At 49.6% G+C, this 26,604-nt stretch overlaps 1 protein-coding gene across 4 annotated transcripts in view; it reads left to right on the plus strand.

Annotated features, from left to right (window-relative positions):
• RAB11FIP3 (RAB11 family interacting protein 3) overlaps positions 1 to 26,604 on the plus strand; it is an 81,008-nt gene that overhangs the window by 24,144 nt on the left and 30,260 nt on the right. For 2 of the 4 annotated variants that reach the window (XM_079945967.1, XM_079945969.1), the window contains exons 2-3: positions 16,212 to 16,305; positions 24,155 to 24,249. In XM_079945967.1, the coding sequence (XP_079802093.1) occupies positions 16,212 to 16,305; positions 24,155 to 24,249 (189 nt within the window). The remainder of the gene's footprint in view (positions 1 to 16,211; positions 16,306 to 24,154; positions 24,250 to 26,604) is intronic. The other 2 variants (XM_079945968.1, XM_079945970.1) reach the window with 1 other exon arrangement.

Raw genomic sequence — 26,604 nt, forward strand, 5'->3', positions numbered from 1 at the left:
AGCTTTTTCCTAGCTGAATCTTCCTGCACAATCTTTATTATGTCTTTAGGTTAAAGTCTTAAGAATGAGGCTTCCCTGGTGGCGCAGTGGTTGAGAGTCAGCCTGCCGATGCAGGGGACACGGGTTCGTGCCCCGGTCCGGGAAGATCCCACATGCCGCGGAGCGGCTGGGCCCGTGAGCCGTGGCCGCTGAGCCTGCGCGTCCGGAGCCTGTGCTCCGCAACGGGAGAGGCCACAGCAGTGAGAGGCCCGTGTACCGAAAAAAAAAAGAATGTAATTGCTGGGGAAACATGTGTAGATCTTAAATGATTTTTTAAATGTTTTTAACACCAAATTGTCCTCTAGAAAAGTATTGCCAGTCTGATACAGGGACAATGGTATATCAGTGTAGTTTTAACTTGCATTTTTCTTATGAGTGTGTTTGACCTGATGTTTCTCTAAAAGTGTTAGTGAACAGTATTTTTGTGTGTGTATCTTTTGTGTCACAGTGAGTGCTGACTGGCCTCCATTTCTTAACCTGTGATGTGGGGGTCAGCTCAAGCAGCCTCTAAAATCCTGTGGAGCTGTAAAAATGTTATGAGTTTCTGTAGAGTTCCTTTCTTTTGTGCTATTATCCCTTCTTACATGTTTCAGATGGATGCCATCAGTCTATATCATTAAGGAATAAATACTGTCTTTGTTTTGGTTTAGCATTCTACTTTTAAAGAGCAAAGTGCAGAAGATGAAGGCAGAGAAAACAGGCTGATAGTGGACAGAATGAGAGCCTGAAGAATTTTCATTTTGTGCTGACTTAGAAGTTTTCTCCACTGTTGCATGATCCCTTGATAATTTTTTAAAAATTGTGATGATCATAGACATTAGGCCCGTTCTACAGTTAGCTTTATTTAGCTCCAAGGTTTAACACTTCACATTTTAGAGCTTCTGGAGTTTTTTTTTTTAGTCCTCTCAAGATTTGTCCTAGGTACTGTCACAATCTAGGAACTGTCACTTTTGGGTTTAAACAAATCTCAAAACAAAACAAAACTACTGAAACCCAACCACAGACTACATGGGTGTGGCTGTTTCTGACCTGGTCTGGTGCTGGGGAGTGACATCTGAAGGGCGTTTTCCCCAGTCAGGTGGCTGAACCAGGTAACTGTTGGCTCCTGTACTGGGTTTCCTGTGGGGAAACGGTTCTGCCAGAAGACCCGAAGGGCTGAGGGAGAGAGCCTGTCTTCTGGGCACTCGCGCATTTGTTCCCAGCCGTGTGCCACCCTGGGCCAGGTGCAGGTCGAAACCCCAGCGAGCAGGATGGGGTGGGGTGGGGGAGAGACTGTGCTGAGTGCCGTGTGGGGAGTGGAGGAGGTATGTCCTGATGGTTCTGGGGTGGGGGTGTCGGTCTTCCTGGGTCTTCTGGGACCTGCATGGGAGGATGGTCTTTTGCGTCTTGTCATCTCTTCTTTCCCCTGCTGATTGCCTTGGCCTCTCTGGCCCACGTCATAAGTCGGTTGTCCAAGTGAAGCAAAACACTGGCGCTACTCGAGGGCGGGGCGCTACTTGAGGTTTGCCTTGTTTCTGGTGGTGACTTTGCAGCATCAGCTCTCCTTATAGAGGGTGTCTTCTTCTGGGGACTTAAAGAGTGACGCTCGCAGGCCGTCTTCCCAACATCGCCCTTGGTACAGCTCACCTGGGGGGCTTGGCTCACCTGGGCAGCCTGCGGGGGGCAGAGGACCATCTCAGAGCTCTTTGTTTAAGCAGAATGATCACATAATGAAGTCCTTGTGCCACTTGTAAATCTGTGCCTTCAGATACACCCAGGAGGGAGCTGAAGGCACAAGGGAAAGAGTTTTGGGTCCCGGGCTGTGCTTACCCAGTGCCCTGGGTTGTAACCGTCTGGAGCACACAGGGGCAGCCTTAGGGCCGAGGGCAGTTAGGTACCTTAAAGTAGGGGTTTTATCTGTTGTTTCACATGGCCTGTGGCGCTGTGTCTCTTCTTATCTAGAAAAGTGAGTATGTGCAAATCAGAGGCTTTGCCATGTTCTGGAGCTGTGGCTGCTGGAAGGCCCTGAAATGTGTGCCCCCAGCTCTTTCCTATGCTTGTGTGACCTTCCTAGGAACAAAGCGAGGGTTGTACCACACTTTTATGAGAAAGTCCATCCTAATCAGCGTGATTCACTCTGTGAAGAGCTTGTTTTCAGGGGCAACTCATGCCATGCCAGCCTGGGCCCAGGGGCCACCAGTAGCAGTCTGGGCTTCTGTGGCGGTGTCTTTCTTAGGCACTGTCCCTACATGGTGACTCTGGGCTGCCTGCTCCACCAAGGAGAGAGAGGCCTTTCCTTGAGGCAGAGCACAGGGTCCAAGAGGACATTGGTTCCCCAGTGGGGAGGTGGGGGTCTGTCCCCATAAAGGGGGACATGAAAGTCCACTCTGGGCAGCCACCTGCTCTGGGAGACGCATATGTTCTTCTGGGGCATGGTTTGATCTGGCCGCATTAAGGGGGTCTCGACCAGCCCCCCACTGTTGCGTCCAGCTGCTGGTCCCTGTGACAGAGCCCTCCTTTCACTGAGTAAATGTTTACTGAGCACCTGCCGTGGGCCAGGCACCACTCTCACCCTGGGGTATAGCATTGAGCAAAATGGACCATGGCAGTGGGCCCCTGCCAAACGGGTGAGAATAAAGGTTTAAAATCAGCATTCAGTACAGCAACATGGATGCAGCTAGAGATTATCATACTTAAGTGAAGTAAGCCAGAAAGAGAAAGACATACTGTCTGATACCACTTAGATGTGGAATCCAAAATATGATGCAGATGAACCTATCTGTGAAACAGAAGCAGAATCACGGACATAGAGAACAGACTGGTGGTTGCCAAGGGGGAGAGGTTGGGGGAGGGATGGAGTGGGAGGTTGGGGTCAGCAGATGTAAGCTTTTATATAAAGAATGGATAAACAAGGTCTTACTTTATAGCACAGAGAACTATATCCAATATCCTATGATAAATCATAATGGAAAAGAATATATATAAAAAAGAATGTATATATATGTATAATTGAATCACTTTGCTGGACAGCAGTAATTAACATTGTAAATCAACTCTACTTCAATAAATAAATAAATAAATAAATGTTAATAAAGTAAAATAAAATCAACATTCAGGTAAGCTGAATTTCTTCCAAGAGGAGTGGATTGACTTAAAACAGTAAGGGTGGAAATTGTATCTCAATAAAGTGTTATTTTAAAAAAGTAAGTTGGGTGTGGTAGGTTGACAGTGGCCCTGGAAGATATCCAGGTCCTATTCCCTGGAGCCTGTGAACATTACCTTACATGGCAAAAGGGACTTTGTGGATGTGATTAAATTAAGGGCCTTGAGATGGGGTTATCCTGGTGGGCCCTCAATGGAACCACAAGGATCCTTATAACAGTGAGGTGGGAGGAGAAGAGGACTTGGCTGTGTGGCATTGGAAGTCGGGCTTGGGGTGTCCAGCCTCAGTGAATGCTGGCAGCCAGACGGCCAGGGGGCAGATTCTCCCCTGGAGCCTCCAGGAGGGACCAGCCCTGCCAACTCCTTGATTTCAGCCTAAAGACTCATTTTGGACTTTGACCTCCAGAACTGTAAGAGAATAGGTTTCTGTAGTTTTAGGCTACTAAGTTTGTGGTAATTTGTTATAGCAGCCACAGGATGCTAATACAGTAGGGGAAAGTGTCCATGATCCAAGAAAGGAAAACAACCAGTTTCAAACAGAGGACATAAAATTCAAAGTGCTTCAGTAGCTGTGGAGGGAGACTAGGAAATGGGATGAAACCACTAGCGTTTTACACGTAGACCCTCTTGAGAAGTAATATGATAATATTTACCCAGGTCGCTAAATGTCATTGTGTTAGAATCACACAGCATGTACATTTTTTCTTCCTAAAATTATACCATTATATATTTGCACATCCTTGTTCATAGCAGCACTATTTACAGTCAGCAAAAAGTGGAAGCAACACCAGTGTCCATGGTCAGATAAATGGATAAAAAGAATATGGTGTATGCATACAGCGACTGCCATTCAGCCTTAAAAAGGAAGGACATTCTGACACACACTACAACACGGACAAACCTGGAGGACATTTTGCACAGTGAGATGAGCCAGACACAAAAGGACAAGTCCTGTATGATCCCTTCTACGAGGTCTCTAGAACATCAGATTCAGAGATAGAAAGTAGATAGAGGTCGCCAGGGGCTGGAGGGAGGGTGTGGGGTGTTAGTGCTTAGTGGGGACAGTTTCAGTTGGGAAGATGAGAAAGTTCTGGAGATGCTGGGGGTGATGGTGCACAGCAGTGTGAGTGTATTTAATGCCACTGAGCTGCGCACCTAAGAATGGTTAAGATGGTAAATTTTATGTATATTTTATCACAACTAAGATTTTTGAAAGCGTGCCATCATAGCCTTTCTGAAGGTAAAGTAGCAGTAGGCATTAAAAGCCTTCGGAAAGTGAAGGCTCAACGAGGCAGCCCCATTTCTAGGTCAGAGTGAGGAAAGCCGCAGATGCTCTAGACACCTGTGCTGTCATGGTTACGTTGGTTTGTGATTGTGCGTCACTTGCCCGGCCTGCCCTGCCACACACAGCACTGAACACCACTGGCTGTTGAGTCTCACTTCGCTGGTTCCTCACCCAGGGCGGAGGCCCAGGGCTGCTCCTCCCCCTTCGGTCTCACTCACTCCCAGGCTAACACTGTAAATGTGGCCTCTGTGCTGATGACCCCCAACATCACTTCTCCAGCCTGGCGCACTCCTGGATGCTGGGCTCATGCTGGGATGTCAGATGGCCGTCTCAGACTCATGGCTGAAGCTTTGAGTGCCACCTGCAGTGTCCCCATCTCAGTAAACAGCAGTCCCACCCTTCTAGCAACTCGGGCCAAAACGTCTTTCTCTCACCCGACTTTATGATCCATTGGGAAACGCTGCTGGCTCTGTCGTCAGGATACGTCCAGAGTCCCACCACTTCTCAGGCTTCGCCTGTTGCTCTGCTTGGCTTGTGGGAGCACTGCCTCATTGCCCCACCCTGCAGCCTTGGCTCACAGGCAGCCAGATAGTAGTGTTAAGGCAAATCCTGTGACTCCTGTGCTCAGAGCTCTCCCAGGGCACTGACCACCTTTCTGCTGCCAACCCCTCGCTCCCTCTGCTCCAGCCACTGGCCTCCTTGAGGCTCCCTGTGTGCCACGGGTTTGCCTCCTCCTGCCCTTTGCACTGGCTGTGCCCTCTGCCCGGTGTCTGTCCAGGCTGCATTCCCACCTGGGACTCAGGGTCCTCCACCACGCTCATTCAGTTCCTTGTGGTTGTAGTGCTGGGATCCCTGTTTTCTTGCTGGTGGTTGGCAGGCAACAGCCCTTGGGTCCTACTGGCCACCCTCAGGTCCAGCCATGTGGCCCTCACAGCACAACAGCTTACTTCTTTGTGACCAGCTATCTGCTACAGTTAACACACGCACTGGCCTTCATGTTTGCCGCACACGGCTATCCCATCATATCCACAAGCCCTCTAAGGACCCTGTCCCCACAGCGTCCAGTCCTGGAGCAGCTGACGACACAGAGCCAGGTCTCTGCCCAAGGCAAACTGCAGTAAGGTCCCCAGTCGACAAGCCCAGCTTGTCAACTTTTTAGTGACCACTTTTAAGTATAGAGGGATGGTCAGGGACCTCAGATCCTTTAGGGAAGCCTCCAGCAAGAAAGGCAGAGACCAAAAACAAAAAAGAAAAAGTGGAAGGCACTTGAAGGGAACAGAGTCAGTGCAGAGAGCAGAAGAAAACTTGGAAAATGAAACGATTTATATTGTCAGGTTAAAGAACACATCACATTCAGAGAACTAGAACACACCCTGAGAAATTAAAAATGAAATAAAAGCATTTCTTTAATAAGAAATTAAAAACGAAGATCAAGTCAAGAATACATCCCAGAAAGTTCTTTAAAAGGCAGAGATACTAGGAGATGAAAGATAAGGACGAGAGCGTGATTAATGAGGTGCACTGCCGGACCAACAGTTGTGGGGAGGGGCCCAGAGACACCGTCATAGGGACCTTCAGGAGGACTGCGTCTCCAGGTGAAAGGGCTCTTCCTGTGAGGAAAAAGTACCCCCAACAAATATGGCGAATCCTGCCAATAAAGAGAAGGGAGATTAAAACAGGCCGCACACAAAGCATTATGACGGGGTTGGTATCAGAGGCCACAGCACGTGCAGGAGTGGGGTGGATGGCCTTCCCACTGCATTGGGACAGGTTTCCACCCTACAGCCGGGTGCAGGCACCTGCCCAGGTAAGGGGAGAGTGCTGGCCTCAGATAAGGATGCTCAGGATGCACACCACGCACCCCCTCCTCACGAAGCTGCAGGGGCTTCTGTGAGATGAGGGGCACTAAGAAAGGGGAGGACACAGGGTTCCCAGCATGGAAGGTGGGAACGCGGGCTAGGAGCAGCGGCATGAGGAAACACAAGGAGTCGGGTGGGGCCGGGGGGTGGGGGTCTGGGGAAGGTTGCATAGAGCAGTAGGTGTGTGGACAGTGGAGGCATGGAAAGCAAGGGAATTGCTAAGCAGAGGAAGAAATTATGTAAGAAAGGCAGTGCTCTCCAGTGAAAAATATTTCTGTACTCCATGATGTGAATGCTGCAGAAGGCCTAGCTAAACTGGGGTGGGAGGGTGGTGTTGAATTCTTGCTTTTCATCATAGGAGGCCAAAATGCAGCATGTAAATTTGACAAGCCACGAAATAGCACCAGGAGCACATTAGTTAGACGTAGAGGCAGTGAACCCCCAAAACCATCCAAAGCTGAAGAGCAGAAAGAAGGGCTTCCGAATGGAGCCAGGCGGGAGGGAGTGGGGGTGGTCTGTCCTGTTTCAGCCTGCAGCGCCGCGGCTGCTGAGCTGCATACCTGTGCGTACCTGTGCTGGATAACTGTGCGGTTTCTTCTTTTCCTCCTTTACTTATTCTAAGGGGCCTGGGTTAGGCTAGGAGTCCAGGGGTGTCCCGTAAGGAATGACGCCTCCACTTCTGTTATGTGCAGAGAGGTGACAGGCTGGAGGGCACACTGCACGCTGCCCTCACATGTCCGGGAGCAGGGCCTGATCGTCCTTGATCCAGAGAAGAGCCGTGAGGGGGACCCTTTCGTAGCCCCTTGGGGGGGCCCACAGTGCCCCTTCTGGGAGTTGAGATGCAGGGAGGGGTGGAGAGGCCTCTGCGTCCAGCAGTGCCTCCTCTTCACCCTGATTAACGAGGTTGCATAAGTTGAACAGACATGTTCTCTGTTACTCCTGTAAATTCTGTTTCATCTTTTCAGCACATTTGCATAAAGCTTGAGTGTTTCCACTTGACTATTTTCCCGAGTATTCTCATGTGCATTTTAAGATTTTATTGTCTTTAAAGTAACTTGGAGCGGCTCTGTGAATATACGAAAAACCGCTGAATTGTACCCTTTAAATTGGTGAATTGTATGTCCATAAAGCTGTTAAAGAAATAAGGTGGTCGGAACGGCTGCGTTCCCTGAAGCGGCTGGAGGTGCCCCTGCCCCAGACCCCAGCCTCCCTGACCCCCACCTCCCACACCAAGATCTTCAAACAGCAAGCCTCCAAACTCCTAGCGATGACAGACGTAGGGAGACGGCAGCTTCTGGTGTCCCTGTCCCAAAGCACAGCAAGAAGAGCCTCCCAGTCACGGGGTACAGCTGGGCTCTGAGTGGGCGCCTTCCATCCACAAAGGACACGGCTGGCGACACTGCAACACCTGTGTCTAAAGACAAAAGTGGATTCCTGAACATGATACATGAGGAGTAACCTTGTCCATCTAAGACCAGCACGATGCTTTTATTTTAGAATTTTCTAAGCCCTCCCCCTTAAACCAGGGGCGGTTAATCAGTTCATCGTAACAGGTGATCTAGGATCACCCCTCCAGGTGCAGAGGCAGATGGCCTCTGGATGCCTCGGGCACTGGCTGGTCCCTCCAGGTGCTTGGGCAGAGCAGCCCAGGACAGCTGAGAGGAGTTCTCGGCAGCAGGGAAAGCCGTTGTATATATACGGCACGTAGTTTAGCTGCTTTATAGATGCTCCTAGAAAGAAGGTCAGATGCCTTTAGGTGGGCGAGCTGCAGGCCTCGTTGTGGACATTCGGGGTGAGCTACCATCAGCTTCTCTCCTGCCCCCGCCTGCCCACCCGCACGTCGGTGTGAAGTTTATGAATTGCTACAGGAGGCCCTAGAGCATTTTGCTTCTTGTCACCATGGCTGCTGCTGCTTATTTTTTCCCCCCATGGAATACCACATTTTATACATTCTTGTGTGGATGGACATTTGGGTTGTCTCCATTTTTTTGGCCATTACAAATCAGGCTTCTGTTATCCTTTGTCTACAAGTCTTGCTTTGGACGTCTGCTTTCATTTCTCTTGAGTAACACCTAGAAGTGAAATGACTTCTTTCGTGTGATTGTGTGGTAGGAATAAGACTAACCTTCTTAGGAATTTCCAGACAGTTTCCCAAAGTGGTTGTGGAATTTTCCAGTTGGCAGCAGCGTGTAGGAGAAGTCCAATGCTCATCCTCCAAACACTTGGTGTGTGTGATGTGGCCAGTCTTACATTCTGGCCACTCAGATACACATGCACCTCACTACAGTGGGGATTTACATTCCCTAATGGTTAATGATGTTGACTTGAGACCTGAGTCTTTTGAAACTTGTTCTATGGCCCAGTATATAGACTGTCTTGATAAATGTTCCATGTACACTTGTCAGGATTCTACTTATATAGGCTGGAGTGTTCTGTAAATGTCAGTTAGGTTGAGGTGCTTCTGATAAAAGACAAGCTGTTTTGAAAATGTTACAATTCAAGGACAGTGGTAAGGAGCAGGTGCAGGAAGGAGGGTCGCTCTCCTTGTGAAGGGCTGTGCTTTCCCATGATTTCTGCGACTGGGGCTTCTGTGGCTGGAGTTAGCTGTGGTTGGAGAAGTTGTTCTGGCTTCTGCAGATTATGTCTGCACGTCTGTAGCAGAAACAATATGATTTGCCAGTAAATTTCTCTTGTTAGAATAACCGCGTGGAAGCTGGGCCCATCTGCCTGCAGCTGGTTGCAGAGTGGGGTTCTCTCCTGGGGTGTTTCTGTGGTCTCCTGTGTCTGTCTGCCCGACGGGTGTTAGCTGGCTTGGAGGGGGTGTACTTCTCTGAGCTTGGTTTTTTGTCTCTTCTTTGCAAGAAAGGGCAGGTTCTTAATTTCCAGGCTCGTTGTTTTTTCTGAAGGCCTCTGAATGGAGTACTTTGGGCTTAGAGAATAGAACGATCCCCCAATCATCAGCTGCATGGACATTGATTTATCCTCCAAATTATAAAGAAAAATAAAGTGGACTTTTTTTTTTTTTGATTTTGGCTGTGTTGGGTCTTCGTTGCTGCGCATGGGCTTTCTCTAGTTGTGGCGAGCGGGGGCTACTCTTCCACGCGGTGCACGGGCTTCTCATTGCGGTGGCTTTTCTGGTTGCAGAGCATGGGCTCTAGGCGTGCGGGCTTCAGTAGTTGTGGCACTTGGGTTCAGTAGTTGTGGCTTGCGGGCTCTAGAGCACGGACTCAATAGTTGTGGCACACGGGCTTAGTTGCTCCGCGGCATGTGGGATCTTCCCGGACTAGCACTCGAACCCGTGTCCCCTGCATTGGCAGGTGGATTCTTAACCCCTGGGCCACCAGGGAAGTCCCCTTAGGAATCTTAAGGACATATTGGCCGCTGTGGATTTCAGGTCCCCAGCAAGCGAGGAGATTTAGGAATGAGGGCCTTTGTGAGATAAGGAGGGAGGATTCAGACTCCATGGTCTCAAGAAGTCAGCTGCTGCGTGGACTTCCAAGCCCAGTGTCTCAGGAACACGTGGGCCCTGGGATGGGGGAAGGCTAGAGAATCCTGAGCTGTGGGTCAGTTGGCTTGAGCTGGTCCCTGTCCACGCACATCAACAGATGCGGGAGAGGGCTAACTGTGGCAGCGTCCACCAGCCTGCCCAGCACAGAACAGTGCTTGTGGGGGGCCTTGGCCAGAGTGGGTTCTCCACCACTGAGCGCCCTGTTTGCCTGTACCCCTCCCCGAGTGTGCCCTGTCCATGCGTCAGCCCTTTGTGGTCCAAGGTCCGCCCTATCCCTGGCTGACTGCCTCCTCCTTTGCTCCCTCTCCTCCCCCCATCTTTCCTCTCTTTCTTTCTTGCTCTTCTTTGGTCTTTTTCTCCTTTTTTCTTTTATTTTCACTATGGAAAGTTCAAGCCTATAGAAAACTAGAGAGAATTGTGTGATACCTTCCTGGTGTGCGCCCCCCTGCCCTGACACTTCTCAGCCATGCCAGCTGGGTGCGTACATGTAACCACATATATGCCTTACCCTCTAAATATTTCAATAAGTATATATCAAAAAAGCAATGCGCTGGGACTTCCCTGGCAGTCCAGTGGTTAAGACTCCATGTTTCCAACGCAGGGGGTACGGGTTCGATCCCCAGTCGGGGAACTAAGGTCCCACATGCCACATGACGTGGCCAAGAAAAAAAAAAAAGCAATGCACTTGGGAAAATTACCAAAATATCATTGTCACACCTATAAAAATTAACCGCCGTTCCTTAATATCATCAAATAATCAGTGTTCAGTATCCTGCATCAGTCAGTATTCAAGCTTCTAGTTATCTTATAAATACGATTAAAAGCTTTAAAAAATTTGAGTCCAGGGCTTCCCTGGTGGCGCAGTGGTTGAGAGTCCGCCTGCCGATGCAGGGGACACAGGTTCGTGCCCCGGTCCAGGAAGATCCCACATGCCGCGGAGCGGCTGCGCCCTTGAGCCATGGCCGCTGAGCCTGCACGTCCGGAGCCTGTGCTCTGCAACGGGAGAGGCCACAGCAGTGAGAGGCCCGCGTACTGCAAAAAAAAAAAAAAGTTGAGTCCAGACCCAGAAAGTCCCTGCATGGTAGTAGGTTGATGTGTGTCTCCTGAGTCTCTCTTTTTTTTATTAATTTATTTAATTTGTTTATTTTTGGCTGCTTTGGGTCTTCGTTGCTGTACGTGGGCTTTCTCTAGTTGCGGCGAGAGGGGGCTACTCTTCGTTGCAGTGCGCGGGCTTCTCCTCGTGGTGGCTTCTGTTGTTGAGGAGTACAGGCTCGAGGCTTGGGAGCTTCAGTAGTTGTGGCTCGCGGGCTCTAGAGCACAGGCTCTAGTTTTGGCGCACAGGTTTAGTTGCTCCGCGGGATGTGGAGTGTTACTGGACCAGGGCTCGAACCGGTGTCTCCTGCGTTGGTAGGTGGATTCTTAGCCACTGCACCACCAGGGACGTCCCTCTCCTGAGTCTCTTTTTTTTTTTTTTTTTTTTTTGCGGTATGCGGGCCTCTCACTGTTGTGGCCTCTCCCGTTGCGGAGCACAGGCTCCGGACGCGCAGGTTCAGCGGCCATGGCTCACGGGCGCAGCCGCTCCGCGGCATGTGGGATCTTCCCGGACCGGGGCACGAACCCATGTCCCCTGCATCGACAGGCGGACTCTCAACGACTGCGCTACCAGGGAAGCCCCTGAGTCTCTTAATAAAGGTTCCTCTCCATCGTTTTTTCCCTTAAAGACAGCAGGTCCCTTGTCTGTCTCTGTCAAGGGTCTCACGGACTGGGTTTTGTTGATTATATTCCTCAGTATTGTTAACACATGTTGATCATTGTATTTCCTGTAAATTGGCAGTTGGATTCCGGGTGGATTCAGGCAGTGTCTCGCTGTTCCATCAGGAGACACGTGGTGTTTGGGTGTGTCTTCTGTGCCCTTGGGGGCACTGAACATCGTATTGTGTGATGTGTGACGTGTTGTTACCTCACCAAGGATCGCGGGCAGGACCTGCTGTTCTGGTCCCATCACTGCTGCGCTTAGTAGCTGGGATGCTCTGTACAGAGCTATTGCCCTCGTTCATATACTGTGGCCCCATTATGCCTGTGTAGGGAAGGCAGGCCCACCACTTGATTCTTTCCCTTTATGGGTTAGTTTTCACAGTAATAAGTGGGTTCCCTAGTGTCTCCAGTGATGATCAGTGACTTTTACTGCAGTCACTCCATTGTGAGTTGAGGCGAGTTTGGTGTGTCCAGTCAGTGCTCAGATCAGCTCACTTTTGTGTTGGCTCCTGCGTTCTTTGATGTTGACCTGACAAAGTCTTTCACAGCATCTTTGCTCTCAGGGATGACAAAATAGTCCAGGCTCAGCCTGCACTTTCCCTAGCACTTCTCCAAGGGTCCTGGTTCCCTCTAATGGGAATTGGAATGTAAATACCTTCACCTGGGTGCGAGGGGTGCTGACTGCTAAGTGGACAGAATAGAAAGTGATTGTTTTGTTTTTAGTACATCATGAGTGATGCTTCATGGTGGTACTTAAAATTCAAAATCAGAATTATAGAGTATTTGCCTGGCGTCTTCAGTCTTATATCTTTTTCTCCTTTCTCAGTCGTGTTGGGGATCCCAGTCCTCAACAACACATGGCCTGGTGGAATTCGAATATCCCTTGTTACTTGGTGTTGCTGCCAGAAATGTTAATGATCATTTAATTTTCTTCTATAAATCACTTGATTTTTGCATATTCAAAGGATTTTTTTCTTTTCCTTTAAAGTCTAAGAAATTCACCAGAATAAGTCTTGTATGAGGTCTTTTGGGGATGGGAGTTGATATTCTTAGGGATGTGATATATTCTCTCAATAGGTAGTTGACCCCTGAAACATGGTAAGTCAACTGTACTTCAATTAAAAAAAAATAAGATAAAGTCTCAAGGAAAAAAATAAGGAAGAAAACAAATATGTAGTTAAAAACTTTTTTTTATTCTAGGGAATTTTTCTTAAGTATAGTTTTCAATTTTATTTATTTATTTTTTATACAGCAGGTTCTTATTACCTATCTATTTTATACATATTAGTGTATATATGTCAATCCCAATCTCCCAATTCATCCCACACCCCCACCCTTGGTGGCCATACGTTTGTTCTCTACATCTGTGTCTCTGTTTCTGCCTTGCAAACCAGTTTATCTGTACCATTTTTCTAGATTCCACATATATGCATTAATATACGATATTTGTTTTTCTCCTTCTGACTTACTTCACTCTGTATGACAGTCTCTAGGTCCATCCACGTCTCTACAAATGACCCAATTTCGTTCCTTTTTATGGCTGAGTAATATTCCATTGTTTATATTTACCACATCTTCTTTATCCATTCGTCTGTCGATGGGCATTTATGTTGCTTCCATGACCTGGCTATTGTAAATAGTGCTGCCATGAACATTGCAGTGCATGTGTCTTTTTGAATTATGGTTTTCTCTGGGTATATGACCAGTAGTGGGATTGCTGGGTCCTAGGGTAATTCTATTTTTAGTTTTGTAAGGAACCTCCATACTGTTCTCCATAGTGGCTGTATCAATTTACATTCCCACCAATAGCGTAGGAGGGTTCCCTTTTCTCCACACTCTCTCCAGCATTTGTTGTTTGCAGATTTTCTGATGATGCCCATTCTAACCCGTGTGAGGTGATACCTCATGGTAGTTTTGATTTGCATTTCTCTAATAATTAGTGATGTTGAGTAGCTTTTCATGTGCCTCTTGGCCATCTGTATGTCTTCTTTGGAGAAATGTCTATTTAGGTCTTCGGCCCATTTTTTGATTGGATTGTTTGTTTTCCAATATTGAGCTGCATGAGCTGTTTATATATTTTGGAGATTAATCCTTTGTCTGTTGCTTCATTTGCAAATATTTTCTCCCATTCTGAGGATTGTCTTTCATCTTGTTTGTAGTTTCCTTTGCTGTGCAAAAGCTTTTAAGTTTCATTAGGTCCCATTTGTTTATTTTCGTTTTTATTTCCATTACTCTAGGAGGTGGGTCAAAAAAGATCTTGCTGTGATTTACGGCAAAGAGTGTTCTTCCTATGTTTTCCTCTAAGAGTTTTATAGTGTCTGGTCTTACATTTAAGTCTTTAATCCGTTTTGAGTTTATTTTTGTGTATGGTGTTAGGGAATGTTCTAATTTCATTCTTTTACATGCAGCTGTCCAGTTTTCCCAGCACCACTTATTGAAGAGACTGTCTTTTCTCCATTGTATATCCTTGCCTCCTTTGTCATAGATTAGTTGACCATAGGTGTTTGGGTTTATCTCTGGGCTTTCTATCCTGTTCCATTGATCTATATTTCTGTTTTTGTGCCAGTACCATATTGTCTTGACTACTGTAACTTTGTAGTATAGTCTGCAGTCAGGGAGTCTGATTCCTCCAGCTCTGTTTTTTTCTCTTAAGATTGCTTTGGCTAATTAATTAATTTATTTGGCTGTGTCGGGTCTTAGTTGCAGCATGCAGGATCTTTGTTGCAGCATGCGGGACCTTCATTGCAGCATGAGGGCTTCTCCAGTTGTGGTGCATGGGTTCCAGAGCGTGCAGCCTCAGTAGTTGTGGTGTGTGGGCTCCGCAGTTGTGGCACGCAGGCTTACTTGCCCTGAGGCATGTGGGATCTTAGTTCCTCGACCAGGGATTGAACCTGTGTCCCCTGCATTGGAAGGCAGATTCTTAACCACTGGATCACCAGGGAAGTCCCTTAAGTATAGTTTTAATATTTGTTCTTTGCTTTGATTTTTCTTCTGAGGGACTTCTAATATCCATATATTAGATCTTCTTTGCCTTACTTCAGTATTTGTCAGTTTCCCTTGAATCCTTTTTACCTTTCTATTCATTTGTTTCTTGAGAGTTTTGTTGAAGTATAACATATATACCAAAAAATTCATCCATTTAAAGTGTACAGTTTGTGAATTTTAGAAAATTTATAGAGTCATGCCCTTCACCTCAGGCTAGTTTTACAACATCTCTAGATGTTGTAAAGGGATCCAGAAAGATCCCTTGTGCTGTTTGCAGTCAACCCTTGCTTCTACCCCAGAATCCCAGGAAACCACTGAGCTCTGTAGGTTTGTCTTCTCTGAAAATTTTCTGTAAGTGAGAAGATATAATTTGTAGTCTTTTGTGCCCAGCTTTTTATCTAGCAGAATGTCTTTGAGGCTCTTTCATGTTGTATGTGTGTCAGTATTTCATTCCTTTTCGTGGCTGAAGAGTAGTCCTTTGTATGGAGGGACCACATCGTGTTTATCCGTTCCTCAGCTGGTGGACATCTGGATTGCTGCTGCTCTTTGGCTGTTTTGAATAATGCCGCTTGCTGTAAACATTTGCATACACGTCTTTGTTTGGACCCACGTTTTCCTTTCTCTTGCGAAGATCCCTAAGAGTAGAGTTTCTGTGTTGTGTGGTTGGCCCTGGTTTTCCAGATTTCCCAGACCATTTCCCACCCTTCCTGGCAGCGTCGGAGGTTCCTGTGCCTCCACTTCCTCGGCAACACTTGCTGTTGTCAGTTGTCTTCATTACAGCCGTTTATGGTTTCAGTTTGCATTTCCCTAAGGACTCAGGATCTTGACCATCTTTTCATGTGCTTATCAGCTATTTATTTATGTTGTTTGATGAAATGTCTGTTTAAATCTTTTGCCCATTAAAATGAATTGTGTTTGTCTTCTTGTTGAATTTTAAGATTTCTTTATACATTCTGGATGCAAGTCCTTTATGAGATATATGATTTGCAAAGATTTTCTCCCAGTCTGTGTCTTTTAGTTATACTAATGGTGTCTTTTTTTTTAATTAATTTTTATTGGAGTATAGTTGATCTACAGTGTTGTCTAAGGGTGTCTTTTAAAGAGCAAAAGTATTAAATTTTGATGAAATCCAGTTTATACTTACAAACAGAAACTTATCTTCTTTTTGGAGAGTTTCATTCTCTGGAACATCATGTGTGTATTATCCCACTTACTCTTTATTATTTCTGATGTCCAGGGTCTACTTGCTGGAGTCAGTTTTACTAAGGCCTCTGCACGGCTGGGGTGCCTGTCGGGATGGGCGGGTCTGTGCTGTGCATAGCGCCTGGATCCTGACTGCAGTAATGCCTAAAACTTCAGCACACTCAAGAAGCATGGCTTTTGGCTTGAGAGCAGGGTCTTATTCTGTGGTTTGTGGTTCATGGTTCTGGGCACTGTTGGCAGCATCTCCCCAGATGCCACCTGTGCCCTGGCTGGAGCTGTTGCTGGCACTCCAGTCAGAGGACCTAATGGCCCTTACTTTCAGCACTGCCCCTTGCAAGCCGCCTGCTTCTCTGAATGTGGTGAGATGTCACATGCACGACCCCCCCACCACCCAAAGTGTGAAGGCTCCGATAACATTCTCACTTGGCCATTGCAGGTGAAGGACTTAACGAGGTACTTGGATCCCAGTGGGCTCGGCGTGATTAGTTTCGAAGACTTCTACCGAGGGATCACAGCGATCAGAAATGGAGGTCAGTCACCCCACCGTGGGCTTCTGTCGCCTCACCCCTTCCTCAGCCCCCTCCCTCAGCCCCCCGCCCCCCGATTAGTGACCCTCACTCCTCAGGCTCCCTTTGCTGAGCCTTCTCCTCCTTAGAGCCCCTGAAACATCCCAGGTTTCAGAAGGCCCTCTCTCCCACCTCGTTCTTTGCTCCTCACGCACTGTCCTCCAGAATTCACTGACTCAGCTACTTATTTGTAATGTTAGAAGTCTACTGCCCCTTTCCCCAGAAATTTTTTTTTTTTTAATATTTATTTATTTGGTTGCACCGGGTCTTAGTTGCAGCAGCCCGGCTCCTTAGTTGCAGCTCCAGGGCTCCTTTAGTTGTGACTTGCCGGCTTCTTAGTTGCAGCACATGGGCTCCTTGGTTGCGGCTCGGGGGCTCCTTAGTTGTGGCATGCATGTGGGATCTAGTTCCCTGACCAGGGATCGAACCCAGGCCCCCTGCATTGGGAGCATAGAGGCTTATCTGCTGTGCCACCAGGGAAGTCCCCAGAACTGTTTTTTTTTAATGAAAGCTTCCAAACATACAAAAACATTGCAAGACTTACACAATGAACACCCACACGTGTGTTTGCCATCCACAATCTGCAGGGAACATCTTCCTGCGTTTGTGTCATTATATATCATATATCCACCCATACATCTGTCCAACAATCCATCTTTTTTTTTTAAATGGGATGCACTTTAGACAGGTATACTGCCGTACACTCCCCCAAACACCTTGTCCTGTGTATCAGTCATTACTGATTCATTAGAGTTCAGTATTTGTTTGCAGTCTTATTTTGAGTCAAAGTTTACCTTTTGTGAATGCACAAATCTTGTGTGCCCTTCTGTGAATGTTGATGTTCTCCTGCTGGGATGCAGACCCCTGCCCAGAGCCTTACTGTCCCCGGAGACAGCTTCCTGCTGGCCTTCCAGTGATCCCCTCCCTTCTGCCGGCATCTCCTTGGCTGGTTCTGTCAGCATGGATTAGCCTTGCCTCTCGTGGACGTCACATAAATAAACCATTGGCCACACTCCCGTGTTGTGCTCGCCCGCGTGTGATGCTTGCGACTCACCCGTGCTGCCGCGTGTCAGGGCACTCTTCCCGTGTGGAGCTGTGCTCGCCTGCATGCCTATGCAGTTTGTCCGCCCCCCAGGTGATGGACAGTAATATGTCTCCAGTTTGGGCCCGCAATGAACGAACCTTCTAGTGACGCTGAGGTCCAAGTCTTTGTGTGGACAGTGTTGTCATGGCTTTGGGGCCTGTGGCCAGGGATGGGATGGCTGGTCGCGTGCTGGCTGTGAGCTTAGTTTCTTACAGAACTGCCAGAGCGAACGTTTCACACTCTCACCGGTTGCCCATATGCTGTCCTTTTAAATAAAATCCCGAAGCTCTGAATAGAGTTTTCCTTCTCATTCCCCATCTGTGGCCACGTGCTGGGGTGAGGGTGGTGGGAGGTCCCAGTCGCAGGCTTGTTCCCTCCTCCTGCTCTTGGCAGAGGAAAAGGAGGACGTGCAGACCTGGGCAGGACCATCAGTTACCTGATGGGGCTGGGTCAAGGGATGCCTTTGGGTCTTATCAGCAGTTGTTGGTAGTGTCACCTGTCTTGTCTGTCCCCGCCCCAAAGTTATTGCCTAGCAGTGTCACGTGGGCGAGGTTTCCTAAACCCCAAGTCCCCACTGGCTCTTTCTCCCAGTCAGTCTGCATGCACGCCGTCTGAGGCCCCGCGCAGCCTGGGGACCCCATGTGTGCACGGTACATGCCGAGGCCGTGTAGCTGCCCTCAGTGTGGTGGGTGGGCCAGGCTGGAGGACCTCACGGGCCAGCTCCGGGCTGGCAGCCCTCTCTGGGGGCCAGCTGGCGTGACTGGCGTGAGGCTGGTCCAGGTGGGGGGCAGTCCCAAGGCCCGTGTGGTGAGCTGGGTAGTACCACCCAGAGGTCGTACAGGGGGTGGTGTGGGTGAGGTGAACCCTGGGCTCCAGGCTGAGAGTCTGCAGGCGGAGGCTTCGTGCCTGTGTCTGGATCTGTGTAACCAGTGGGTTGTAGTCCTTCAGTGATTTTTTGGAGGTTAGGTGTGCGGTTAAAACAGAAAGTTGTTTAAAACTTCATCCCTTGCACAAAATTTTTTGGTGGCTTCATGCAAATTTTTGCTTCTCCACCTCCAGTGTGTCTTGGTTCTTCCTGGTATGGTGTGCTCACCACCCCACAGCAGACACCCAAGCCAGGCCTTCGGGAAGGTCACCGGGGCCACCGCAGGCACGCCCAGGACGCGGGTGGGGGTGGGGGCTGGCTTGTCCACCCACAGCTTCCTCGGTTAACCTTTGGGAAACTCTAGGTGTAGGCTTTTTTCTCTTAGTTTTAACAAACCAGTGTGATTTTTTTCTTTGACTCATCAATTATTTTAAACAATTTCTAAATGTATTTTAAGATCTTGTCAATAATTTGAACCTAATCATGTGTGTGATAGTCAGAGAATGGGATCTCTGTGCTGTGCCTGGAGTTTGAGGTCTGCCGTGTGACTGGTTTTCACGCGTGTGCCACGTGTGCTTGAGAGCTTCCCGCTGGGTCCATGGGTGTCCGGACCCAGTGGGGCTGGAGCCGCCGCGTTGGGCTGCCTGGTCTCAGTCCCGGGGGTCAGTAAGGAGGTCACATGTCCCAGAGGAGGTGGCTCCGTGGGTCTTTGTCTTCAGCAGCTTCATTTCACCTTCACCCCATGTGATGGGTTGGCCACAGGTTGGCGGTGATGGGAGCCAGGGCCCCAGGACTGGTGGGTCATTGGAGAAGGCTTCGCAGCTCTGCCCGAGGGCTTGGGGGTGGGAGGGTGGTGGGTGCATAGGGGTCAAGCCCAGGACACCAGCAAGCAGTCACTCATGCCAGGAAAAACAAGACGTGGAGTAAGAGGAAAATGTGCTTCTGGAATACTCTTGGCCAGAGGGGTCAGTGTTTATGTGGTCACAGTAATTAAACAAATTGAATATTCAGGTAAGCAGAGACTAAGCCATTTTGTGGGGAAGAAGGTGCTAAAGTCCCTGAGTGCTCTACTGGGATGTCAGCAGAACATTCTAGAGTTCAAGAACTTATGGGAATTGCTGGGACACTTGGCCTGACATGAGCCAGGCTAGGCATGCTGCTGTCCACCCTCAGCCCATGGCCTTGGGGGGAGTGGTGTGGACCACTCCCTGGGGTGACCACGGAGCAGCTGCTGACCACGGGGCACCTTCCAGCCAGGGCCGAGACTGGGCTTTCTCTGAAGGGTCAAGGGCCCTGGGCGTGGGCAGGAAGGAGCACAGGACAGTGGCCAGCGAGAGACGGTGCCGGGGCTATCTGTGTGGTTCTGAGGCCCTCTCTGAGCCTCTCTGAGCCCACGTCCCCGATTCTGTTGCTGGGCAGTGGCTGCTCTGTTCTGATAGGCCCACAGGTGACGAGAAACAGAGCAAGCTCAGCTGTAGGAATTCCTGGGGGGTCGTGACCTAGGGGGTCCCAACCCTGGGCCTCAGGAGTCAGAATGTGCTCCCTGGAAAACTCATGACCAGGTGGGCGCGACCCAGTGTGCTGTCAGAGCTCTCCAGCCACCAGCCCGTCAGGCCCCGGCGTGGGAGCAGAGTGACCCCCATCTATTGAGCCGGAGGGGTGCCAGCTGCTGTCCCCGAGGCTGTCCCCTGGTTGCACGTGTCTCGAAGTTTCGTGTGCATAGATTTATCAGCCTGGTGAGAGAAGATGGTTGTCTGAGAATGTCTTGTCTCCTGGGTCCTGCTTGTCCCTTGTGGTCAACCTTCCACCTGATGCTGAGATGGGGCTCGCCACACCCCTCCTCCCTCCTTGCCTTGGCCTGGGCCCTTCCCCCTGCAGCTGGGGGGCCCTCTGTCCTCACTTCCTCCTGAATTAGAGCCTCCAGGTCAGGATAACTTTTTTTTTTTTTTTTTTTTTAATGTTTTTGGCTGCGTCGGTTCTTGTGGCACACGGAATCTTTCGTTGTGGTGCGCAGGCTACTCTCCAGTTGTGGCGCATGGGCTTAGTTGCCCCACGGCATGTGGGAATCTTAGTTTCCCAACCAGGGATTGAATCAGCGTCCCCTGCATTGCAAGACTGATTGTTAACCACTGGACCACCAGGGAAGTCCCCAGGTCAGGACAACTTGGTGAAAGTTCCGCCTCTGGGGCCCACACACATCACTGAGTCTCATTATTTGTGCATTCTTTTTTGGTAACATTTCCACTGTAATTAAAAATAAAAGCTTCTTAGGCTGTCCCAGAGTTAGCCTGAATGCTCTAGGAAGTGGTGCTTTGATTCTTCAGTGGCACGAATATTCTGGAACAGCAGCGTCCCACGTGGTGGTGTGGGAGGGTGAGGCTCAGTCTCAGCATGATGCCACACTGCAGCTGGTGTCCCCCGCCCCAGTTTAGCCTATGCAGAGCAGACCCCACTCCTGAAGTATGTGCCGGAGGGAGCAGAGAGGGTGGTCGGCCTGTCGCGTCTGTCAGGGTTGGTCAGGGGCCCAGCCTGGCCAGCAGATAAGGTGGGGTCCTCGGGTGGGCAGGCTAAGGGGAGGCTGCTGTGATGAGAGCTTGAATCAGGCAGATGAAGGGGCTGCAGCTGTGGGAGCGGGCAGCTGAGACCTGTCAGGGCCGTCAGCTTTGCCGAGAGGACCATTCCAGGCTCGGGGACACAGCACCGGTGGAGCTGGCTTTCTAGTGGAGGACAGCCCGGACAACCCCGGGAGGTGATGGGACTCGGGGGATGGTGAAGCTGGGGGCACACAGGTCTCCCAGAGGGTGTCTGGGAAGGGGACCTGGGGCCACGCTGCACATTTGGGGCTGCAGGAAGGCTGGGGGGCTGGGCTGGGCAGCTTGGGTGCCTCAGGAGACTCGGCCTCTTCTGGAGTGGGCAGTGCTGGTTGGGACGCCCCTCCCCGCACAGTGGGTGAACTGCTGGGAGGGTCAGGGCTGTGGGCCCTGCTTTTCCTTTTTTTTGTTTTTTGTTTTTGGCCTCACTGCTTGTGGGATCCCAGTTCCCCAACCAGGGATTGAACCCAGGCCCTGGCAGTCCTAACCTCTGGACTGCCAGGGAAATCCCCCTGCTTCTCCTTTATTTTTTTGGTAATTTGACGTCATCATTCAACTTTTGTTAGGAATGGAGAGTGAAAATAAAATTAGAATAAAAACAAGTCAGAGACGATTTTGAAATTGTTAACTCGTAGCATTTGGGAGAATGGGAGCGTGATCACCTGAACTGCTTTCAGCCAGAGCTCACCTCAACATCTTCCTGCCGGCACCCCTGCCATGGCCATGGTTGGCCTGTCGCGTCTGTCAGGCTTCCGTTCTGCGTCCAGGAGTGGAGCACTGACTCCGTGTACTGACCCAGTTTTGCAGAGGAGCGCAGGAGGCTGCTGTCCTCGCCACAGGCCTTGTTTCAGGAATAGAATGAAATCAAGCCGGGTTGTTACAAATGGGCCATTGCCCTGGCTCATCCCCCACCCCCAGGCTCTGGAAGAACAAGATAAATAAACAGTAAAAACTGATACTTAATTGAGAAAACTGATAGAAGAACCATATTTAGTTCCCATCGAGATTGTAGAAATGCGAGCTGCGTTCACACGTGCCTCCACTGCATGGGGCAGGACCCACCCCTGGAATCTGAGCACATGTCCACCATGGCTAAGATGATTGGCTGCTTTCTGAAAGTTTTGAATTCTCTGTTTCAGTTTTTGGAAGTGGAAGCAAGACTTAACATTTGAAAGTGGAAAGGTAGGCAGAGTCAGCCTAGCGTTTTACAGCTTTCCGCTGGGGTAAGTGGTCCTCTCCCTCCCCTGCCCCAGACGCCAAAGTCTTCCATCCATAGTCACCCTCTCCCTATGGTTCTGCCATAGTTCACCTGCACCAAAGACCAGGCCTCCAATGAGGGGCTGCAGGGCTGTGGGCTGGCATGGTGGGCAGCAAGCACGGGGTCCAGGTCCAGCCTGTCACGCTCTGAGGCTCCTTCACTCCAGCCACCGTCTGAGCTACACTCCCCTAGGGAAAATGGTACAAAGCAACTGCAGCAAAAGTACCTGTGATTCTTAAGACGGAAGCAGCCAAAGGGCTTTTGCAGTCTTGAATTTGGAGCAGCATCTCACAGTTACTGAACGTGTAAACGTTTGAATCTGCTTGATTGTCGAGGGGAAGCATGATTATTCTGTTCAAATTGAGAGCTCTTCAAAAACAGTACATAGCCACGTGTCCTGCCACTGAGGGGTCCGGCAGCGTCCATCCCCCTCCCCAGGCTGTCCTGTGACTCCAAGCCTCAGAGCCCTGTGGGCGTGGTGTCCAGATGCCAGAGAAGAGCGTCCTCTGGCCAAGGAGGCCAGTGCTGACCCTTCAGAGTCCTTTTCCCAGGAACATCAGGAGGCTTGCTGGTCCACTTGGCCCTCAAAGGCCTCTACTCCATACGAATAAGTGACTGATGTTTTGTTAGGTCACGTGAAACACACTCAACAAGGAACTGATGTGTGTGAGTAGTCACTGCTGTGATCTGTGTTGTGGATTTTCCTCACCACGCAGTCCTCTGTGCTCTGTGGATACCACCTGGGACACCAACTGCCCAGGTGCCCGGGTCACCCTCCCTCCTGTCTGACTTGACTGCAAATCGAGAGTTCCAACTTCCTCCGCAGGTTTGATAATTTGCTAGAATGGCTCATAGAACCCAGGGAAGCGCTTTACTGACTGTTACCAGTTCATTATAAAGGATATTATGAAGGTTACAAATGAACAGCCAGGTGAAGAGGTATATGGGGCAGGGTCTGGCATGGAGAGGTTTCTGTCCCCATGGAGTTTGGGATGTGCCACCCTCCTGGTATCTGAGTGTGTTCCCAACCCGGAAGCTCCCCGAACCCCTTCATTTGGGGTTTGTGTGGAGGCTCCATTACACGGGCAGGACTGTTTAATCCCTGGCTGTTGGAGATCAGCTGCATCTCCAGCCCTTCCCCATCCCGGGAGATCAGAGGTCAGGAGTGGGGCTGAAAGTTCCCTGGCAACCAGCCCCCATCCTCTGAGAGTCACTTCACTGGTGTGAACCCAGGTAAGGCTGAAAGGGGCTTGTTATGAATAAAAGATGCTCATTTCACCCCTTCACTCAGGAAATCCCCGGGGTTTTAGGAGCTCTGTGCCAGGAACCAATGGAGACAAAGACCAAATAAATATTTCCTATGATATCACAGTAATGAAGCAGCTTCAGGAAACATAGGCGTCTTGCATGCTCTTTGGGACGGGCTATGCCCTGACATTGCCTAGAGGCCATGGGAGCAGAGCTTTTTCTGCAGAAGGGCCACTGCTGTGGGCTCGTGTCTGAGAAGTGGGGTCTCTGGTGCTGACGTCAGCGTTATCCAGCATGAAACGATAGCGTTTCCTTCAAACTTATTATTATTATAAAATAAAATGTGTTGTAGAAGGTAAAGTTAAGTAAAAAGGGAGAAAATAAAAGCTGCCATGGGTCCAGCACCTTGGACAGATGTTATCACACTGACACCTCCCCAGACAAGACAGATTCTTTAAAACGTGGAGTCTGGGACTTCCCTGGCGGTCCAGTGATTAGAACTCCACACTTTCACTGCCAAGAGCCTGAGTTCAGTCCCCAGTTGGGGAACTAAGATCCCGCAAGACGCGTGGCATGGCCAAAATAAATAGAACGTGGAGTCTGGCCCAAAGCCTTGTTTCCCCGGGGGCTGCACTGCTTGCCTCCTTTCCCCGGGGTTTCTCATGGCCAGTCCAGGTCCTGCTCATGTCCACCACGCACGCACCTTCCCCCTTGACCTCTCTGGGGATACTCTGGGCCACCTGCTGAGCCGGGTCTTCTTTCTCTAGCAGATCCCGACGGCCAGCTCTGCAGTGTCACGCCTGCCCCTGACGAGGAGCCGCCAGCCTGCCCCGAGGAGTTCGATGACTTCGTTACCTTTGAGGCAAGTGGTCTTCCCGGGAGAGCTGAGCGGGCATCTGACAGATACACCCTCTCTTCCTCATGTACCCTAAATCCTGCTTCACTCATTGGTCCCCACGGCTGTTTTTTGTTTTTTTTTTATAGATCTTTACTGGAGTATAATTGCTTCACAATACTGTGTTAGTTTCTGTTGTACACCAAAGTGAATCAGCCATATGCATACATATGTCCCCATATCTCCTCCCTCATGAGCCTCCCTCCCACCCCTCCCTATCCCACCCCTCTAGGTCATCGCAAAGCACCGAGCTGATCTCCCTGTGCTATGCTGCTGCTTCCCACTAGCTATCTATTTTACATTTGGTAGTGTATATATGTCGATGCTACTCTCACTTCGCCCCAGCTTCCCCCTCCCACCCCATGTCCTCAAGTCCATTCTCTGTGTCTGCGTCTTTATTCCTGCCCTGCAACTAGGTTCATCAGTACCTTTTTTTTTTTTTTTTAGATTCCATATATATGCGTTAGCATATGGTATTTGTTTTTCTCTTTCTGACTTAACTTCACTCTGTATGACAGGATCTAGGTCCATCCACCTCACTACAAATAACTCAATTTCATTTCTTTTTATGGCTGAGTAATATTCCATTGTATATATGTGCCACATCTTTATCCATTCATCTGTCGATGGACATTTAGGTTGGTTCCATGTCCTGGCTATTGTAAATAACGCTGCAGTGAACATTGTGGTACATGTCTCTTTTTGAATTATGGTTTTCTCAGGTATATGCCCAGTAGTGGGATTGCTGGGTCATATGGTAGCTCTATTTTTAGTTTTTTAAGGAACTTCCATACTGTTTTCCATAGTGGTTGTATCAATTTACATTCAACAGTGCAGGAGGGTTCCCTTTTCAGCACACCCTTTCCAGTATTTATTGTTTGTAGATTTTTTGATGATGGCCATTCTGACCGGTGTGAGGTGATACCTCATTGTAGTTTTGATTTGCATTTCTCTAATAATTAATGATGTTGAGCATCTTTTCATGTGCCTCTTGGTCATCCCCACATTTCTGTGGGGAATGGCATGAAGGGCAGGCAGGCAGGGCTCATTCTGACACTGGTGGGGACACTGTGGTTGGCGGGCGTCTGCTCTCCGTGCTGTGCACCCGGGGCTGGTGGCCTGTTGTCAGCAGAGGGGCAGGCTCTCCTGTGACATTGCTATCCCCTTCTGCCAGACTACCAAGCAAGGCCAGAGCACGGGCTCCTTTGTGAAATGAAGAGCTTCTGAGAGTCCCTGTGAATGGTAACACCCCACAGGATCCCACTGCCCTCTTCTGTGTCTCTGTAGCTTGTTCCCTGCTCTGAGAAACTGCCCAGGTATTAGTCACCCCTCAGATGACACAGGTTCCTTCCTGACTGTCTCTCACTTCTGCCAGCACAGGCCTCCAAGCCACCTGGGAGCATTCACCCCTCACAGCTTTGTCCTAGAGTCCCACCTGGGCCTGAGCCCCTGAGGGCAGGGACAACCCCACCTTGCGTCCCCCATTCAGCAACAGCTGGTGTGTTCATTCTTTGTGTGACCTGGTGGTGCCAGGCCCAGTCCTGGTACATGGAGGCTAAGTGCCCAGCTGGGACGTGTGCTGGCTGTGAGGCATGGTGTGGCCGGGCAGGGCTGAGGGTGTGCAGGACCCTGACGTGTCAGCTGTCAAGTCAGCTGCCAGACCCCGAGACTGTGGGATGGCGAGGCATGGAAGGCTATGTGTGGAATGACACACCTTGAACTTTCCAGAAGTGCAGCTAGGTCAGGGGAGAGCCTGCTTTTCTTGTTCAGAGTGTCTAGAGAACCCCGTCTCCTCACTTAGTGGTCGGCCAGCAGCAGATCTCTCCTGCCTGTTGACACACCAGCACACACTTTACCATCAATGTCGTCTGTTTTGTTCTTGTCTCGTATTTCCGTGAGGGCGTTATACTGATTCTTTGTATTTGATGTGTATGTGGGTGTCGTGGGTTGAATGGTACTCCCCAGAAGGTACATCGGAACCCGTGAATGTGACCTCATTTGGAGAAAGGGTCTTTGCAGATCTCGTTAAGTTAAGGATCTCAAGATGGGATCATGCTGGGTAGAGTGGGCCCTGAATCCAATGACCAATGTCCTTTGAAGAGAAAGGGAGATGACGCACGGGGAGAAGGCGGTATGAAGACGTGGGCAGAGCTGGAGGAACATGGCTGCCAGCCGAGACATCCCCTAGCCACCAGGAGCTGGACGAGGCAGGAAAGGTCCTCCTCTGGAGCCTCAGGAAGAATTCAGCCCTGCTGACACCTTGATTTCCAACTTCTGGCCTCCAGGTCTCTGAGAATATATTCCTGTTGTCTTAAGCCACCA

Source organism: Stenella coeruleoalba, assembly GCF_951394435.1.
Source record: "Stenella coeruleoalba genome assembly, chromosome: 15".
NCBI lineage: Eukaryota > Metazoa > Chordata > Mammalia > Artiodactyla > Delphinidae > Stenella > Stenella coeruleoalba.